The sequence below is a fragment of the Equus caballus genome, chromosome 24 (genome assembly GCF_041296265.1).
Source record: "Equus caballus isolate H_3958 breed thoroughbred chromosome 24, TB-T2T, whole genome shotgun sequence".
NCBI classification, from domain to species: Eukaryota; Metazoa; Chordata; class Mammalia; order Perissodactyla; family Equidae; genus Equus; species Equus caballus.
The window spans coordinates 26,494,864-26,515,377 of record NC_091707.1 but is presented as its reverse complement, the minus strand read 5'-3'; the positions used below and the strand labels follow the sequence as shown (position 1 = coordinate 26,515,377).

Sequence of the window (20,514 nt, the reverse complement as noted above, 5' to 3'; positions counted from 1 at the left end):
TTTTCTATTTTATTCTAGTCCTTAACAAAATTACTGGTTGATAGGATGGCTGAAATTAAAAAGACATATAATAACAAGTAGAAGTTAAGATGCAGAGAAACTGGAACACTCACACAATGCTGGGTGAGAATATAAAAGAGTGCAGATGCTACAGAAGATATGGCAGTTCCTTAATAAGTTAAACACAGAATTACCATGTGACTCAGCAATTCCACTCCTAGGTACACATCTAAAAGAACTGAAAACAGGTGTTCAAACAAAAACATACAAATGAATATTCATAACAGCACTATCCACAATAGCCAAAAGGCGAAAACAACCCAAGTGTTCCATGAACAGATGAATAGATAAACAAAATGTGGTATGTTCATTCAGTGGAATATTATTCAGCCATAAAAAGGAAAGAAGTACTGGTTAATGCTACAACACCTATGAACCTTGAAACCATGACGCTATATGAAAAAAAAAGCCAGTCACAAAAGGCCATATACTACATGATTCAGTTATGTGAAATGTCCCAAATAAACAAATGTACAGACAGAAAGCAGATTAGGGTTGTCAGGGGTTAGGCAGAAAGGAGAATAGGGAGTGATTGCTAATGGGCAGAGCTTCTTTTTAGGGTAATGAAAACACTATGGAAGTACACAGTGGTGATGGTTACACAATCTTGTGACTGGTAAAATCTCATGAATATGTACACTTAAAAAGAGTAAATTCAGGAGCCGGCTGGGTGGTGCAGCGGTTAAGTGCACACATTCTGCTTCAGTGCCCTGGGGTTAGCCAGTTTGGATCCCGGGTGCGGACACAGCACAGCTTGGCAAGCCATGCTGTGGTAGGCATCCCACATATAAAGTAGAGGAAGATGGGCATGGATGTTAGCTCAGGGCCAGTCTTCCTCAGCAAAAAGAGGAAGATTGGCAGCAGATGTTAGCTCAGGGCTAATCTTCCTCAAAAAAAAAAACAAAACAGTAAATTTATTTTAAAAAATGAACTAATTAATTCTAATTAATTTCATGAACTAGAAGGTTAGATGATCTCTCTGGTGGCTTCTGGTTCTTACAAAAGTTAAATTTTAGTCAAACATACAGTGTGCCACATGCCTATACACATTTTTTTCACTTAGTCCTCAAGAAAATTCTGAAACTGAGGCTCAGAAAAGTTAAGTAACTTGTCCAAGGTCAATAGCAATTAAGTGAAGATAAAAAGTATTTAAATCCTACATCTGACTCCAGACATCCTTATGCTTTCCAATATGTAACGATGTCATACATTTAACATGATGCAAGTCTTTGCAAGAGGGAAAAACTTAAAACCTATTATTACTTAATATGTGGAGTGAAGTTTTGACACATGGTGTCAAACTGAATGTTGTAGCAGTTATTTTTCAGCAGAATATGTATATTTAACAACCAAACATTACATGACTATACTCTATTCTAATGAATTTCTTAATCTTTATTTTAGTTAGCTCCAAATACAGCAAGCTGAACAAATCAGAAAATTTTCAAATAGGTTCAAACATTTTAAACATTAAACCTAGTACCAAGCAGTTTAATCATTTCACTTTCAGAAAACAAGTCTCTCAAAGAATGACTAAGAAAGTTTAGAAATATCTACAGCATTTGAGTAAAAATTTAAGAGAAAGAATAATTAACTTCTCAGAAGTAGGCCGAACTCGAGGTTTATTGGCACTGGAATTTTGTTTGCTGGCTTTAAATAAACTTTATTTTAAAAGCCAATCTTAAAAAAGTTTATCACGATCCAGCAAAATTCCAGCATAGCCCATGGTCAATCAAAAGTCAAATAATGTGAGAAAGAAATGTGGAAGAGGAGACACTTTACAATGTCAAGCACAGGAATACTCTTGACTTAATAGTTTGAATATTCAGGGACATCTGGCAAAAAAGAAAAACACAACATGCTATTATTAATATTATGAAAATATCTTATTCATCCTAGTTTTCTTCCCTCTGGCATCTTTTTAATTTTTCTTCAAATTAACAGCATCTGGTGTTAATTAGAAAGCACCTAGTGACAAATTTCAAGAGTCTCCTTATTAGCCAGAAAACAAATAGCTCACCACGGGTGCGTGGGTCTGTGTGCCTTTCCTAAGGCCTCTTCTCAGGTGTAACAGTCACATAGTCACATATATGATAGACGGCAGTGTTTCCTAGTTTATTCCCTTTAAACATTCTATCTACTAGATTTACTTGTCCACAACCCTGGCCCCAAATTACTTATCTGTGAATACAAAACAAAGAGAAACAGTGACGCCTATAACGTAGCACCATCTGAAAACGACCCTCCTCTACCCCATCCCACTCTACCCTGCACTCTGCTCTTTGCTCAGGATTTCTCCCACAACGTAGTTTGCTTTGCTCATGAAAGGAAAAAAGACAATGATATTTTATTTATAACAAAGCAAGGTTTAATAACTCATGCCAATTTTAAGGAAAGCCTCCCTAATACATCAAAATTCTTCTAATTTATAATATTAATTATTCATTTGAAATTAAGTTGCCACATCACTATCTTTTAATTTTCAATAAGATTTTGACTGCTTTTAAACATAACAATTCAGTTCATTCTTTCTGAATATTTTCTATCAATTCCATCCCTGCACTTTTATTACTATACAGTGCAAATTTATAAATACTTTCATTAAAAACCACCACCTAGACAATTAACCTTTCCAATTACATTTTCAGCTCTTAAAAGAGTTATTTTCTCTACTCACAGATAAACTTATGATGTATCATTCGGAAACTGAAGGCTTTCTCTCAAAGAAAAGAAATCAGTTGCCCCATCCTTTCCTCATTTAAAACAAGGCTGCTGTTTCTGGCTGTGAAAAAGGCTGAGAAGCCGTCTCCTGGCATGTGTGTATTAATCAAAATACTGGCAGGAGACTCACACAATTTGAAGGGAGTAGGTCTGTTGTAGTTTGATGTGTTAGCAAATTACGAACAGGAAAAAAATGTTTAGTACAAAGCTATTACACTTCCTTTTAAAATGAAAACTTAAAAACAGTATATCCAAAAACTGAGGCTTTGACTGACAATAACAACTTTATAATTTACGCTAATTTTTCATGTTTCCTACAATTAGCATATTTGTGTTGAGTGTATTCACATTAAATCTATCACTTATTTCTCAAAATACTAAATATTCTCCTATCCAAGAAATGAATTACAGATACCTGGTACTACATTTCAAATTACTTTAAAAATAAGATATGTATGGGGCTGGGCCGGCCTGGTGGCAGAACAGTTAAGTTCGCACGTTCCGCTTCTTGGCGGCCCGGGTTCGCCAGTTCAGATCCCGGGTACAGACATGGCACTGCTTGGCATGCCGTGCTGTGGTAGGCATCCCACGTATAAAGTAGAGGAAGATGGGCATGGATGTGAGCTCAGGGCCAGGCTTCCTCAGCAAAGAGTAGGACTGGTAGCAGTTAGCTCAGGGCTAATCTTCCTCAAAAAAAAAAATAATAATAAGATACGTAAAACAGTCTGAAGGTCAAGGATTGCACAAAGGTATTTTTGAAAACCACAGTGGACTGCTTACAAGTTGGAAGAAAATATAGCTGTTCTTTAATGTACACTTGTAGAAAGTTAGCCAAGAAGCATACAAACAAACATGAAAAAAAAATTGTAAGAGAAATGGTCTCCAATTTTCTGTGCGTAGGCCAAAAAAACAAGTTTCGCTAAGTGAATCTGGCTTAAGCTGTATTTGTTTCTTTACTGAGATTTCATGAATATTATCTATTAGATGGACATTTTATGCCTGATCTAAGTAAAGCAAATGGACAAATACATTAATCTTAAAGAAATTTAAACAGAAAAACAAAAGAATCAGTCCAGGCTTGGGCTGGATATATTACAATGTAAACTTTCTCTAAGTCATAGAGAATATTTACAGAATACTTAAAAAACAAAATAACAGAGTGGTGGAAGATGAGGGTCAGTAAGAGGCAATCAGGAATGAAATACCTTTAACAAAGCTCTTAGGAAAAAAGAGCATAAAATTCAGTCAGATAAATATACTAAAAAATATGTAATCTTTCCATTTTCACTAGACTAATTATAATATCTGAAGGCTTTCAGCAGACTTCACTATCACTGAACACGTTTATGATTTCTTAAAACAGAGAGAAGCATATACATTGCTTTCTGTCAAGATATGTGGATCCTTAACAAACTTATAACAAAGAAAAGCAGCAGATGACGTGATACAGTAGAAACTGCTCCAAACTTAGAACACAGCGACTCAGTGAGGAACAAATCCAGTACATATGGTACCTCTGGGCAAATGAGAAAAAGGTGTTCCACTCTTGGTAGCCAGAGCTCAGGTACAGTGAGTGAAGAGCAGGCTGGATGCCAGTCTCCACCCAAACCTTTTGCTCCGTGCAGTACACCAACTGCATCTCCAGATCAGGCAAATTCAAACTTGGCTCTACCACTGATTAGCTGGGACTCTTAAACAGGTGATTTAACTGCGGTTCAATTTCTGTATCTCCAAAATGGAGATTACAGAGCCCTGTTAAGAGGATTATTGTGGACAGAATGGTGCATGCTATAGCATCTAGTACAGGGTTCAACAGACACTTGAATGAATGGCAAAATAATGAAAACTCTCTCCAAGAGCTGGCCTGGTGACATAGTGGTTAAGTTCACATGCTCCACTTTGGCAGCCCCAGTTTCGCTGGTTCGGATCCCCGGTGTGGACCTACCCACTGCTTATCAAGCCATGCTGTGGCAGGCATCCCACATATAAAATAGAGGAAGATGGGAACAGATAATTAGCTCAGGGCCAATCTTCCTCAGCAAAGAGAAGAGGATTGGTGGCTGATGTTAGCTCAGGGTTAATTTTCCTCAAAAAACCAAACAAACAATAAATAAATAAAATAAAATTGACAACTCTCTCCATCCATAGAAAAGTGGAAGTCTCTTTTCACATCTATAAATAATAAACTGTCAAGAAATAAAATACTTCATTTGAGTTAGCCTGCTTGTAAGGTAACACAAATTAATGTATACTCCTAATACTAATACAGTGATCATTTGTGTGTGTGTGCAGGAAGAAAGGGCAGTAAGTTCAATAATCAAATATTCTAAGTTTGGAAACACACATTTGACGTCAATCTCTCTTGTGGATTCATAATGACTACAGCATTCTAAAGGCTCTAAGAAGTCTTACTTAACTCACTGTTTTCAAAATTTATTTAATCACAGAACTCTTTTTCTGTTTATATCTATTAATATCTCATGGCATTAGTTTTTTTGCTTGTTTTTTTCACAGAATGGAACTTGGGAATAGGCAATATAGGGAATTTTGAGCCATGTTTTATGTGCATGCTGCCATATAAACAGCACCAGTTCTTCTTACCGACAGTCAATAACTAAAGAAAATCAAATAGATTTTAAGCTACAGATATTAATTTTATTACTATTTTACAAACTTTAAGGAAATGAGAAATTCAAAATCTGAAAAGTGCTTTTCAGTAATTTTGGTATAAAAGTTTGAGTTTGAAATAAAAGGTGAATTCTAAGGCTTTAAAGGTTAGGCCACATGTAGAAATTTTTAATTCAAGGATTAGATCTAAAAAACCATGCTGTAGTGACTGAACATTTAAGCCATGTAATTAGCTCCATGTGGCTAACAGCAAACAATGATGGTTACATGACTTTTCCAAGAAAAGAACTGATCTTGGCCTGAATTCCAGTTGCTGTTACTTATATTCTCTTATACCCATCTTCCTTTCTATACACATTTATGTTAAGGAAAGAGAAACAAAAGCAAAACATTGTCTATTACTCTGCTGTTTTTACTTACCTAATATTTTCACAGCATAATGAGGACTTTCTAAGACAATTCCTTCCTCTGTATCAAATATAGGGTTATCTATTCCAGTCTTTGGAGGAATTTGGGCTAGTTTCTTAAGTCTCATGGAGGAATTAAGGTCAAGTTCTTGTTTTTTCCCTTCTTCCTCTCGCCTACGCCTCATGTCCTCCTGCTGTTGCCGAATACGCTCCAACTGCGCACTTCGACGTACTGGCATCATCCTGGTGCCCAAATCTCCGGGGCAGTCAACAGCCATCTCTCGGTGCTTCTGATGTTCCTCTGGTGATGCAAGATCAACATTTTTTACTTCGAAGTCTGATTCCTCAGTAACATGCCCATTCATATGGGATGTTGTCATGGTTATCTATAAAAAACCTGTACCACTTTTTTATAAATCAATTTTTCCTATAAAGCCAATCTCTTGATTCTGTAGTATAAAATCCATGTTACTTCAAAAAAAAAAAAAAACTTCTCACATCACATAATAATGCTATGAAAATGTATCCATGAAGGAAATCTAAGGGGAAAGATGGGGAAAAAAAGTATAAGAATTACAATATAAAAGATTTTACATAGCCCACTTCCAATCTCTACACAGTATAGAAAATATCTCACAAGTATATAATACTATTTTGCTATATAGATGAAATACTTTCATTTTACATATAATGCTGGGAAAATCAAGGTATTTCCAAAAAAAAGGTCCCCTCCCAAGAATGTGAAGTTTACTGTTTAATTTTGCAGCTGATAAAAATAATGTACTGGAAAGTTTAGCAATGCAGGAAAGTAAGAAAGTTTTGGGTACTAGTTTAGTAGAGAACAGGCTGCTTAAGGTATAAAGAAGTTTTAATCACCTTTCTATAGCTATCTCAACACAGTACTTTCTACTCAATCAATACACCTGAGATAGAAATAACTTCTTAGTTAACTGCTAAAGAAACTGGCACATAGCAAGTCATGTCGCTGGCTCACTTGAGATTCTGGAGGACAATTCACTTTCAGGAGTTTATGAAATGAAGAAGATACCCAATGAAAAAGAAACTTTAATTAGCAGCTAAGGCATCTATAGGATAAAACCACAGTAAGTGAGAAAAACACTACACGGGTTATCAGTCTTTATAACTGGTCACATTAAAAAAATTAGGGTTAATTCTTTACAAGGATTTTTTCAGAAAAAATGGTAGTACCTGTAAACACTCAAAAAGATTTAAGTCATACTGTACAGCGAATAAGAACATATTAGACTTGGAGACCAGCAAACTGAATTTAATTCTGGCTCTGCCACGTCCTCTAGCTTTATGATTTAAGACTAGTCAGTTTCTCTCTCTGAACCTCAGACTGTTTCGGAAAATTTATTCATAGGATTGTTCTGAATTTTAAGTGAGATAATGTATACATGTTTTAAAACTGAAAATATATATACTTACACTAATTCTTGGTATTAATTTGATTCTCCTATTTAAAAAATCCTTCAACATATTTTAGACGAGAAAAATATTTTACTAGATGACACTGGCCTTTCATCAAGCCATTTCTCAGGCATAACTAAGCAGATTGTTTATATAGGTGTAAACCCACACATTAAATCTAATTAGTCTTCTTTTGCTCAAGACTTTAAAAATATTTACGATAATAAACCTACTACCTCCTTGAACTGGGCATCGCTTCAGTAAACAAGTTGGTTAGAGCACATGCCAACTAAGCAAAAGCTGAGTTTTCAGACAATATTCCTAATGCTAGCCAATCTTCTTTCAAACATCTTGTCACAGACTTTTTAACACAAACTCAGGTAGACTACCAAGAAAATCACTAGACCAACAATCAAGAAAATAGATGTAAGCTACATAAGCAACTAGAATTACATTTGCACAAGAATTTTGGTGGATTTTTCTGTCTTCTATCCAAATTTTAGCTTCTCTCTTTATTTATAACTATGTGATCTACAAATAAATATCTTATTTATCATTAGTTTGCCTTCTTTTTCATTAAAACGAGAGCTATTAGAATTATGTTAGGCAATTCTTAAGTTTTATACATTGATTATATGCAAATGCAAATTCAGCTTATTTAATGTTTTCATTACAAGCAAGCAAAAACTTCTGTAGGAGTTACTATGGTGCTATGCTTAATTTTCATTTTAAAAAACAAGGAGTGTATGTATTTCCAGAAAATTAAAACTCTCAGCTTTCTCTATTTACAAGGTTTATTAGATACCAAAAATTAAATTTAATAATGAATAATGTATTTTTACTTTATATGCTGGTCTACAAAAATTATGATCTGAATTTAAAACTCTCAACTTAAAAACTATAAGGCTGGGGCTGGCCCCATGGCTGAGTGGTTAAGTTCGCGCGCTCCGCTGCAGGCGGCCCAGTGTTTCGTTAGCTCGAATCCTGGGCGCAGACATGGCACTGCTCATCAAACCACACTGAGACAGCGTCCCACATGCCACAACTAGAAGGACCCACAACGAAGAATACACAACTATGTACCCGGGGGCTTTGGGGAGAAAAAGGAAAAAATAAAAAAAAAAAAATCTTTAAAAAAAAAATCTATAAGGCTGGGTCCATATTCACTATTCTAGATCATGGGGGAAAATTACAGATCATTCAAGAGAGACTGGGCCAGGTGATCTGAATCTGAGTTCTCATGCTTAGACTATTCTCAGGCTTGTCTATCTCAATCTACTGTTTTACTCTCAGAAAAATGTCTGCAACCCGATATTAATCTGCTTAAAATTCAATTTTGGTCATCTCCTTTGGAGTGTTCATAGTCTACTGGGAGAGACAGCAAAGAAAATGAACAATATTCTTCCTAATTGGTTTCTCCTCATTAGATTCTAAATTTGTTAAAGACAGGGGTCATGTCTTATATTTTTATACCCCCCAGGGCTTAACACAATAATGTCATAGAGGAAATGCCCAATAAATATTTGTTCAACTAAACTTAGAAATGTCATAAATTCAGAGGAGGCACAGATGATGGATTCTAAAACTTAGTCGTGATAAGGAGTTATGGAAAACACTCAAAACATAAGAATACATTTCTTTGAGGGGCATTGCAAAGAACAACTAAGACTTAGCTAGATAGAAGAGTCTGTTCCAGGAAGAGGGAATCACATGACCAATAAGAAGAAAGAGTATGAGAATATGGCACATTCAGAAAACAGAATAGGATGCAATAAGGCCAGATGGGACAAGGCGAGCAGGTCATACAGGAATAATGATAAAACTGGAAAGGCAAGCAGAGGGCCAGACCAAGAAGAGTTTAAGAGCTGAAGACTTTGACCTTTATCCTGGAAGTAGTAAGAATCATTACAGGATTTAAAGCATGGGAAATGATCACAATAACTTTGTTTAAAGGAAGATTAGCCCTGAGCTAACATCTGCCACCAATCCTCCTCTTTTTGCTGAGGAAGGATGGCCCTGAGTTAACATACGTGCCCATCTTCCTCTACTTTATATGTGGGATGCCTGCTACAGCATGGCTTGATGACCAGTGTATAGGTCTGTGCCTGGGATCTGATCCAGCAAACCCCAGGTCGCCGAGGTAGAGCATGCAAACTTAACTACTACACCACCGGGCTGGCCCCTCACATTAACTTTCAGAGAAATATCACTTTGGTAGAAGTGTAGAGGATTGACTGAAGGATGGTAATGAGACCAGTTTGAGGGCAACTGTAAAAAATGGGGTCCTGAACTAAGACAGTGAGAATGAAGAAAAGTCATATTAAAGAAATATGTGGTTTATAAAATTACTATAATTTGGTGTCTATATTTCATATAGCAGGGCAAAAAGAGGAGACAGGAAGAAGAGAAGTAGGAAATAGTCGTAGTAGTAACAACCACAACTATGACATTTTTTGAGCACTTACGTGCCAGACAATATTGCAAGCACTTTACACAGTATTCACTCATTTAATCCTCATTACTACTCTAAAAGTAGGTCTAAATATGCCTGTTTTGTAAATGAGGAATGGGGATGGAAGCAGGCCTTGAAGATAAGATGGAGGAATAAGAAAGAGGCCACATGAACCAAAGGCAGAAAGATACAAAGTGTGGGAAAAGTACAAATAAGGCTAGTTGAACTAAAGCAGTCAGCTTATAAAAGAGAACAAAGTCAGCTTGTACAACAGAATCGTGGCTACAAAATTCGACTGGGTCCAACTTATGAAAGGCCTTGATTCTCAAGGCAGTAAGAAAGCCATCAGAGATTTAGAAAAGAGAGGTGATTTGTACATACACTTAATTGAGCATTTACCCCCGCTAGGTACTAGGTGTACAGAGATAGGATCTCTGCCCATTAGTCTATCAATCAAAATGTCCTACAGAGATCCAGAAATTAATGTGTCCAGAATTAAACTCATATTTCCCTTTAATCCACTCATATTTTCCTTGATCTTCTTCCTCCATTCTCGATTCTAATTAATGCCACTATATCCACACAGTTACCCAACACAGCACAATGTTTAAGAGAACAGTCTCCAGAATCAGAGTGTCTAGGACCTAATCCTTGCCTACTCTCCTTTTAAGTCTCAACTCAAAAACATCCTCCTCTGGATTTCCATGACTCCCCAAACTGGATATGTGTCTCCTCTGGAATCCCACAATGCCTGTCACATCTCTAATCAAACTAGACTACAGTTATTTGTACCTCTGTCAGTCTGTCCCATTAGACTAGGAGCCCTTGGAGTCAGAAACCAGCCTGACTCATCTCTGCATCTGTGACATTGCCCAGCACAGGGCCAAGCAAACAGGGGTCTTCAGAATACGAACCTAGGCAATGTGACTCCAGGGTCAGTAACTTTTGGTCACTAGGTAGATGGCAAAGTCGTTAACTAGGATGGAGAATACAGGAGAAGGAGAATTAGATAGAAGGGGAGAGAATTAAAGGGTAATACGGGTTTAGTTTTGGACACATTAATTTCAAGGTGACTATAGGTCATATAGGTAAATGATCTAACCAGCAGGGAATTGATCTTACTCATCTCTATAGCCCTGCTCTCTTGTAAGGGATCAATGCTTTATTAAGTATATGGGCAAATCATTCCTCCTCTGATGGCTTTCATATTGCCTAGAGAAGAGAGTCCACACTCACAAGGTAAATTCAAATTTTCTCACTGTATCTTTTACTACTTTCCTGCACAAGCCTTCTAAGTTAGCTTCCTCATTTGTGCGAATCCCATATCTTTCTTCCTTCCTGCCCAAATGCCTTATAAAATAAGAAGTACAAACTACTTCCTTCTCCTTTCATCTTCTCCTACCACAAGACCTTACTCCTTCAAGAAATGTTTCCAGATCACCTTGGTTAAGTAATGACCTCACCATGCAACACTCCAAAAGACTTTATAATGCTCACAAGTTAATTCACGAGGGCCATGAAAGATTCGCAAGTTCTTCCAGGATCAAAAAAACATTAGGCCATGCCCTATAGTTTTACCATTAAGATCATTATAATTTTTAAACAGGCAAACCATGAATAGTCTAGCTCATATATGTAGTTAATATATATCAATAAACAATGAAAGAGTCCCAGCCCAAAGGCATTATACTCTCCCTCTCCAAAATACAAAAAAAAATTCTTTGATAATTCAGAATCTGATAAATGACTGAACTAGAGAATCACCTCCTTATATGTAAATAAAAGATTGTCTCATGCAGATAATGTAGTTACAAGTTGCTGGCCCTCTCTTCTCAATCCTCTAATTAGAAATAAATTGTTTTTAAAATGCCTCAAAGACCCACATTTCAAATCCTCATCAGAGTCCCAGCTCATACCCCAGCACCGTGAAAAAAAAAACATAAAAGAAAAATTAAAAAATAAATCAAAACTGTTTACAGAGTCCACAAAGCAAAAAAAGGAATTTTTCAGGTTAGCAGGCCAAAGCTGTTTGAACGCTAACTTCAAACTAGTTGGGGACAAAGGGCTTTGCTTATGTAAATTGGCTATAGGAGATGGGGTTAAAGGAAGCTAAACAAGCTTCAAATGAGTACAAATGATTGAGACTGGAGGGCCTGAAACAACCTGAAGTATAGAGGCCCACTGAAAACTCCACACCTGGAAACAGAACCGTTCGTGCAAGAGCTGGGGAACATGACAGGTTAGCAGGAAGACAATTTCGTATATAATCAGTATCCTAATTTTTAGGCAGAGGGAAATGTAAAACATACACTTCATATGCATAAACATGGTTGGTCTATACTAGTGTCCAGAATTCTAGATTTTTTTTCAATTCATCCTTCCTCCCCTTCTCCCACAAGTAATGCCCTTTGACCAGCAGCTGGGAAGTCTCATTTTAAGTGATCAGCATTCCTCTGACATTCTAAGAAGTTGGACTATTTGTCTCCATAGAAACAGCTTTGTCAGCTAACACAAGATTCAGGCCAAGAATAGTGAAAAGAACTTACGTTATGCAAACTGGAAAGACTTTATCTATTATCCTCTTAGTTTCTCTTCTCTGGTTTTTCACAGAACTCAGGCTAACTTTCTTACTCTGTAAAATAGAAAAGAGACAATCAAGTGTAAAAGTCTGTAGTGTTTTTTACAGGGAGGGAGTGGGAGAGAAAGGATAATTCAGTATGATAACCAATTCTGCTTGCAGACAGCTAGGATTTCTTAGTATGAAGTAAAAATGAACCCCCCCTACAATCTCTAATGGACATCAAGTAAAATCAGTGTATAGAAATCAGCGATGAGAAAGAGGTAAATATAACTTGTTTTAAAGCTTTTTAAAAAGAGTACGACCCTTTTGCAGAGTATTTTAAATGACACTTTTTGACTTTTGGTTAAGGCTCAAACAAAAACGCAAGTTTTTAGTTTTTTCTTTGTTTTAAGTACAACTTCTGGATCAATTTTAAACATTTTGAATAGTTTATGATGCCAAGAAGATAAGAAGTTTAGGATCCAAAATAAATTTCACAGACAGAAACCACAATTACTTCAGAGGCGGAAATGTTGATGTTACATTGAAGACCAAGACAGAAGAGGATCCTGTCCTAATGGACTTACATTCTGGTAGGGTAACAGATGCTAAAAACCAAACACACAATAAGATGACTTCATATAAAGGACTATAGAGAAAGTAAAACATGGTAATATAGACAATGATGTTTGGAAGGGACAACATTAGATAAAATGGCCAGGAAAGGCCTACTTTAGGAGGTGATATTTGAGCTGAAACTTGAATGACAAAAAAATGAGTCAGCTGTGGGAAGATCCAGAAATAAAGGGTTCCAGGTTGAGGGAACGGAAAGTACATTTCTGTATGGATGTCACTAGGAATCTTAATTTCAATATATCCCGAACTGACCTCAACTTCTTCCCTATTACTGTTAATTATACCACTATCTCAAACATCTCTGTCTTCAAGCCCTATTATCCAATCAGTTGCCAAGATGTGTTGATTCCACAGGGGTTTTAGAATTCATTGAAGGGTAGCAGAATATGCCACTGAAAGATGCTGTTTAAGAGAATAAAAAGGCAAGCTAAAAAAAAGGGAGAAATGTTTGCAAAATATTTATGTCCATGATAAATATTCTTACAACTCAGTAAGTCAAATAACCCAAATTTTAAAAATAGGGCAAGAGATTTAACCACTTCACCCAAGATAGACAAATGGCAAAAATAAGCATTTGGAAAGATACTCAACATCAGTAATTGTTAAAGAAAATGCAAATTGAAACCACAATGAGATACCGGCATAATGATAGAGAAAAATCAACGGAATAGGACTGAGAGTCCAGAAATAAATCCTCACATTTACAGAAAGCTGATTTTCAACAAGGGTGCCTAGACAATTTAATGGGGGAAAAAAAAAGTTTCTTCAGCAAATGGTGCTAGGACAATTGGATATCCACATGCAAAAAATGAGGCTGGACTCTTACCTAACACTATATACAAAAATTAACTCAAAATGGATCAAGGACGCAAATGTAAGAACTAAAGTGATAAAATTCTTAGAAGAAAACATAGGCATAAATCTTCATGACCCTGGATTAGGCAATGGTTTCTTAAGGTAGTAACATCAAAAGCACAAGAAACAAAAGGAAAATACATAAATTAGACATTATCAAAATTAAAAACTTTATGCTTCAAAGGACACCATCAAGAAAGTGAAGAGGGGGGCTGGCCCCATGGCCGAGTGGTTAAGTTCGCGCGCTCCGCTGCAGGCGGCCCAGTGTTTCGTTGGTTCGAATCCTGGGCGCGGACATGGCACTGCTCATCAAACCACACTGAGACAGCGTCCCACATGCCACAACTAGAAGGACCCACAACGAAGAATACACAACTATGTAGCGGGGGGCTTTGGGGAGAAAAAGGAAAAAAATAAAATCTTTGAAAAAAAAAAAAGAAAGAAAGTGAAGAAGCAACAAAAGACCTCACATAGCTAAAGGAATCCTGAGAAAAGAGAACAAAGCTGGAGGCATCATACTCCCTGACTTCAAAATGTACTACAAAGCTATAGTATTCAAAACAGCATGGTACAGGCACAACAACAGACACACAGATCAATGGAACAGACTTGAAAGCCCAGAAACAAAACCGCACATCTACAGACAGCTAATCTTCAACAAAGGAAGTAAGAACATACAATGGAGACAGTCAAGTCTCTTCAATAAATGGTGTTGGGAAAACTGGACAGCCACATGCAAAAGAATGAAAATAGACCATTATCTTTTGCCATATACAAAACTTAATTCAAAATGGATCAAAGACTTGAAGGTAAGACCTGAAAACATAAAACTCCTAGAAGAAAATATAGGCAGTACACTCTTTGACATCAGTCTTACAAGGATCTTTTCAAATACCATGTCTACCCGGGCAAGGGAAACAAAAGAAAAAATTAAAAAGTGGGACTTCATCAGATTAAAGAGCTTCAACAAGGCAAAGGAAACCAGGAACAAAATGAAAAGACAACCCACCAACTGGGAGAAAAATACTTGCAAATCATATATCTGACAAGGAGTTAATCTCCAAAATATATAAAGAACTCATACAACTCAACAAGAAAAAAACAAACACCACGATCAAAAAATGGGCAGAGGATATGAACAGACATTTTTCCAAAGAAGATATACAGATGGCCAGTAGGCACATGAAAACGTTCAACATCACTAATCATTAGGGAAATGCAAATCAAAACTACAATGAGATATCACCTTACCCCCATTAGAATGCCTGTAATCACCAAGACAGAAAACAAATGTCGGAGAGGATGTGGAGAAAACGGAACTCTCATCCACTGCTGGTGGGAATGCAAACTGGTACAGCCACTATGGAAAACAGTATGCAGATTTCTCAAAAAATTAAAAATAGAAATACTATATGATCCAGCTATCCCACTACTGACTATTTATCCAAAGAACTTGAAATAAACAATTCAAGAATTATGCACCCCCTATGCTCCTTGCAGCATTACTCACAATAGCCAAGATGTAGAAGCAATCCAAGTGCCCAACAACTGATGAATGGATAAAGAAGATGTGGTATATATACAAAAGGGAATACTACTCAGCCATAAACAAAGAAAAATCATCCCATTTGCAACAACATGGATGGACCTTGAGGGTATTAGGTTAAGAGAAGTAAGCCAGACAGAGAAAGACAACCTGTAAGATTTCACTGATGTGGAAGATAAACTAAGACATGGACAAAGAGAATAAATTAGTGGTTACCAGAGGGGAAGGGGGTTAGGGATGGGCATAAGGTGTAAAGGGGCACATTTATATGGTGACTGACAAATGATAATGTACAACTGCAATTTCACAATTCTATAAACTATTATGACCTCAATAAGAAAACAAGATAGAAAGTGAAAAGACAATCCACAGAATGTGAGAAAACTTTTGCAAATCATATATCTGATAGGGGACTTGTATTTAGAATATATAAGGAACTCTTACAACTCTGTAGTAAAAAGATGAATAGTCTTATTGAAAAATGAGAGGAAGATCTGAATAGACAGTTCTCCAAAGAAGATATACAAATGGGCTTAAATAAGCACATGAAAAGATATTCAACATTACTGGCCATCAGAGAAAAGCAAATCGAAACCTCAGTGAGATACCACTTAACACCCAGTAGGATGGCGAGGATCAAAAAGACAGATAAGTGCAGGGGCTAGCCCAGTGGCACAGCAGTTAAATTTGGGCACTCCGCTTCAGTGGCTCGGTGTTCACCAGTTTGGATCCCAGGAATGGACCTACACACCACTTATCAAGCCATGCTGTGGCAGGCATCCCACATATAAAATAGAGGAAGATGGGCACAGTTGTTAGCTCAGGGCCAATCTTCCTCAGCAAAAAAAAAAGAGGATTGCCAATGGATGTTAGCTCAGGGCCAATCTTCCTCAGCAAAAAAAGAGGACTGGCAGTAGATGTTAGCTCAGGGCTAATTTCCTCAAAAAAAAAAAAAAAAAAGACAGATAAATGCTGATGAGGATGTGGAAAAACTGGAACCTTCCTACACTGCTGTTGGGAATGTCAAATGGTGCAGCCACAGTGAAAACAGTCTGGAAATTCCTCAAAAGGCTAAACACAAAGTTACGACACACCCCAGCAATTCCAATGCTAGGTACACACCCAAGAGAAATAAAAACATATGTCCATACAAAAAATTTGTACAAGGACCAGCCCCGTGGCCGAGTGGTTAAGTTCGCACGCTCTGCTTCAGTGTTCCAGGGTTTCGCCAGTTTGTATCCTGGTGTGGACATAGCACCGCTCATCAAGCCATGCTGAGGCGGCACCCCACGTGCCACAGCTAGAAGGACCCATAAGTAAAAATACACAACTATGTACTGGGGAGAAAAGGAAAAATAAAATCTTAAAAAAAAATTGTACAAAAATGTTCATAGTAGCATTATTCATAATAGTCAAAAAGTGGGGAAAAAATCCAAATGTCCATCAACTAATAAATGGATAAATAAAATGTAGATCCATAATAAAATATTATTGGGCAATAAAAAGAAATAAAGCATTGATACATGCTACATCATCAGTGAACCTTGAAAATAGAAGTGAGAGAAGCCAGTCACAAAGGACCACATACTGTATGATTCCATTTATGAAATGTCCAGAATTGGCAAGTCTAGAGACAGAAAGAAGATCAGTGGTTGCCCAGAGCTGGTGGGGGCAGGGATGGGCGTGAGGAGGATTATTGCTAAGGGTGCAGGTTTCTTTTGGGGGGGTGATGAAAATGTTCTAAAACTGACTGTGGTGATGACCGCACAACTCTGAATATACTAAAAGCCACTGACTTGTACACTTGAAATAGATGAATTGTATGGTATGTGAATTGTATCTCAATAAAACTGTTAAAAAAAGGCAATGAAATACCATTTCAAACATATCAAAAATACTATTATAAAATACAATGGCTAAAACTAAAAAGACTGACAATACTAAGCACTGGAGAAGATGTGGAGAAACTGAAAACTTCATACAATACTGGCAAGAATGTAAAATGGTAGTTGGTTTGGCAGTTTCTTTTTTTTAAGATTTCATTTTTCCTTTTTCCCCCCAAAGCGCCCCTGGTACATAGTTGTCTATTTTAGTTGTGGGTCCTTCTAGTTGTGGCATGTGGGACGCCGCCACAGCATGAGTTGATGAGCAGTGCCACTGTCCGCACCCAGGATCCAAACTGGTGAAACCCTGGGCCACCGAAGCAGAGCACGAACTTAAACACTCAGCCACGGGGCTGGCCCTCGCAGTTTCTTAAAAAGTTAAACATAGCCTTATGATATAACCCAGAGAATCCACTTACAAGAAATAAAAACATATTTTTATTTGTAAAAATCACAAAGATTTGTATGGAACATTCACAGATTCATTATTAACTTAAAATTGGATACAATCCAAATATCCTTCAGCTGGTGAATGGACAAATAAAATATAGAATACTATTCAGTAATAAAAGAGAATGAACTATTGATACATGCAACAACATGGAGGCCTCAAAAACACAATGTCAGACATAAGAGTACATATTGTATGATTCCATTTATATGACATTTCTAGGAAAAACAAAACTAGCACTGTTAGAGAAAGCAGTTTGCTGGTTTCCTGCAGCTAGGGGTGGGAGCAGAAATTGGCTACAAAAGGACATGAGGGAGTTTTTTTAGGTGATGGAACTGTAATAAAACCAGATTTCAGTCACACCTGCATGAGGATATAATTTTACTAAAACTCAAACTGTACCAGTAACTTGAATTTTACGGAATGTAAATTATACCTCACTAAGGTTTTTTTTTTTTTTTTTTTTTTTATATTTTTTTTTATTAATGTTATGATAGATTACAAGCTTGTGAGATTTCAGTTGTACATTATTGTTAGTCATGTTGTGGGTACACCACTTCCCCCTTCGTACCCTCCCCCCACCCCCCCTTTTCCCTGGTAACCACCGATCAGATCTCCTTCTCAATATACTAATTTCCACCTATGAGTGGAGTCATATAGAGATCGTCTTTCTCTCACTGACTTATTTCGCTTAACATAATGCCCTCGAGGTCCATCCACGTTGTTGTGAATGGGCCAATTTCGTCTTTTTTTATGGCTGAGTAGTATTCCATTGTGTATATATACCACATCTTCTTTATCCAGTCATCAGTTTCTGGGCATGTAGGCTGGTTCCACGTCTTGGCTATTGTAAATAATGCTGCGATGAACATAGGGGTGCAACGGACTCTTGAGATATCTGTTATCAGGTTCTTAGGATAGATACCCAGTAATGGTATGGCTGGGTCATAGGGTATTTCTATTTTTAACTTTTTGAGAAATCTCCATGCTGTTTTCCATAGTGGCTGTACCAGTTTGCATTCCCACCAACAGTGTATGAGGGTTCCTCTTTCTCCACAACCTCTCCAACATTTGTCGTTCTTGGTTTTGGATGTTTTTGCCAATCTAACGGGGGTAAGGTGATATCTTACTGTAGTTTTGATTTGCATTTCCCTGATGATTAGCGATGATGAACATCTTTTCATGTGTCTATTGGCCATATTCATATCTTCTTTTGAGAAATGTCTGTTCATGTCCTCTGCCCATTTTTTGATCGGGTTGTTTGTTTTTTTGTTGTTAAGCAGTGTGAGTTCTTTGTATATTATGGAGATTAACCCTTTGTCGGATAAGTGGCTTGTAAATATTTTTTCCCAATTAGTGAGCTGTTTTTTTGTTTCAATTCTGTTTTCCCTTGCCTTGAAGAAGCTCTTTAGTCTGATGAAGTCCCATTTGTTTATTCTTTCTATTGTTTCCCTCAACTGAGGAGTTACAGTGTCCGAAAAGATTCTTTTGAAACTGATGTTAAAGAGTGTACTGCCTATATTCTCTTCCAAAAGACTTATTGTCTCAGGCCTAATCTTTAGGTCTTTGATCCATTTTGAGTTTATTTTGGTGTGTGGTGAAAAAGAATGGTCAATTTTCAATCTTTTGCATGTGGCTGTCCAGTTTTCCCAGCACCATTTGTTGAAGAGACTTTCTTTTTTCCATTGTAGGCCCTCTGCTCCTTTGTCGAAGATTAGCTGTCCATAGATGTGTGGTTTTATCTCTGGGCTTTCAATTCTGTTCCATTGATCTGTGCCCCTGTTTTTGTACCAGTACCATGCTGTTTTGATCACTGTAGCTTTGTAGTATGTTTTGAAATCGGGGATTGTGATTCCGCCGGCTTTGTTTTTCTTGCTCAGGATTGCTTTAGCAATTCGCGGTCTTTTGTTCCCCCATATGAATTTTAGGATTGTTTGTTCAATTTCTGTGAAGAATGTTCTTGGGATTCTGATTGGGATAGCATTGAATCTGTATATTGCTTTAGGTAGTATGGACATTTTAACTATGTTTATTCTTCCAATCCATGTACAAGGAATGTTTTTCCATCTCTTTATGTCATCGCCTATTTCTTTCAAGAAAGTCTTGTAGTTTTCATTGCATAGATCCTTCACTTCCTTGGTTAAGTTTATCCCCAGGTATTTTATTCTTTTCGTTGCGATTGTGAATGGGATAGAGTTCTTGAGTTCTTTTTCTGTTAGTTTATTGTTAGTGTATAGAAATGCTACTGATTTATGCACGTTAATTTTATACCCTGCTACTTTGCTGTAGTTGTTGATTATTTCTAATAGTTTTTCTGTGGATTCTTTGGGGTTTTCTATGTATAAGATCATGTCGTCTGCAAACAACGAGAGTTTTACTTCTTCGTTACCTATTTGGATTCCTTTTATTTCTTTTTCCTGCCGAATTGCTCTGGCCAGCACCTCCAGTACTACGTTGAATAGGAGTGGTGAAAGTGGGCACCCTTGTCTTGTTCCTGTCCTCAGAGGGATGGTTTTCAGCTTTTGTCCATTGAGTATGATGTTGGCTGTGGGTCTATCATATATGGCCTTTATTATGTTGAGGTACTTTCCTTCTATACCCATTTTACTGAGGGTTTTTATCATAAATGGGTGTTGGATCTTGTCGAATGCTTTCTCTGCATCTATTGAGATGATCATGTGGTTTTTGTTTTTCATTTTGTTGATGTAGTGTATCACGTTGATTGACTTGCGGATGTTGAACCATCCCTGTGTCCCTGGTATAAATCCCACTTGATCATGGTGTATAATCTTTTTGATGTATTGCTGTAATCGGTTTGCCAAAATTTTGTTGAGGATTTTTGCATCTATGTTCATCAGTGATATCGGCCTGTAGTTCTCCTTCT

The 20,514-nt window shown here is 37.0% G+C and overlaps 1 protein-coding gene across 4 annotated transcripts in view; it reads right to left on the bottom strand.

The window, feature by feature from the left end:
* PALS1 (protein associated with LIN7 1, MAGUK p55 family member) overlaps positions 1 to 20,514 on the bottom strand; it is a 96,287-nt gene that overhangs the window by 49,445 nt on the left and 26,328 nt on the right. For 2 of the 4 annotated variants that reach the window (XM_023627951.2, XM_070249647.1), the window contains exons 2-3: positions 12,246 to 12,331; positions 5,830 to 6,117 (exon numbers count right to left, since the gene is read on the bottom strand). In XM_023627951.2, coding sequence (XP_023483719.1) covers positions 5,830 to 6,094 — 265 coding nt within the window. In that variant the 5' untranslated portion in view covers positions 6,095 to 6,117; positions 12,246 to 12,331. Of the gene's footprint in view, positions 1 to 5,829; positions 6,356 to 12,245; positions 12,332 to 20,514 lie in introns of all 4 variants that reach the window. The other 2 variants (XM_023627950.2, XM_070249646.1) reach the window with 1 other exon arrangement.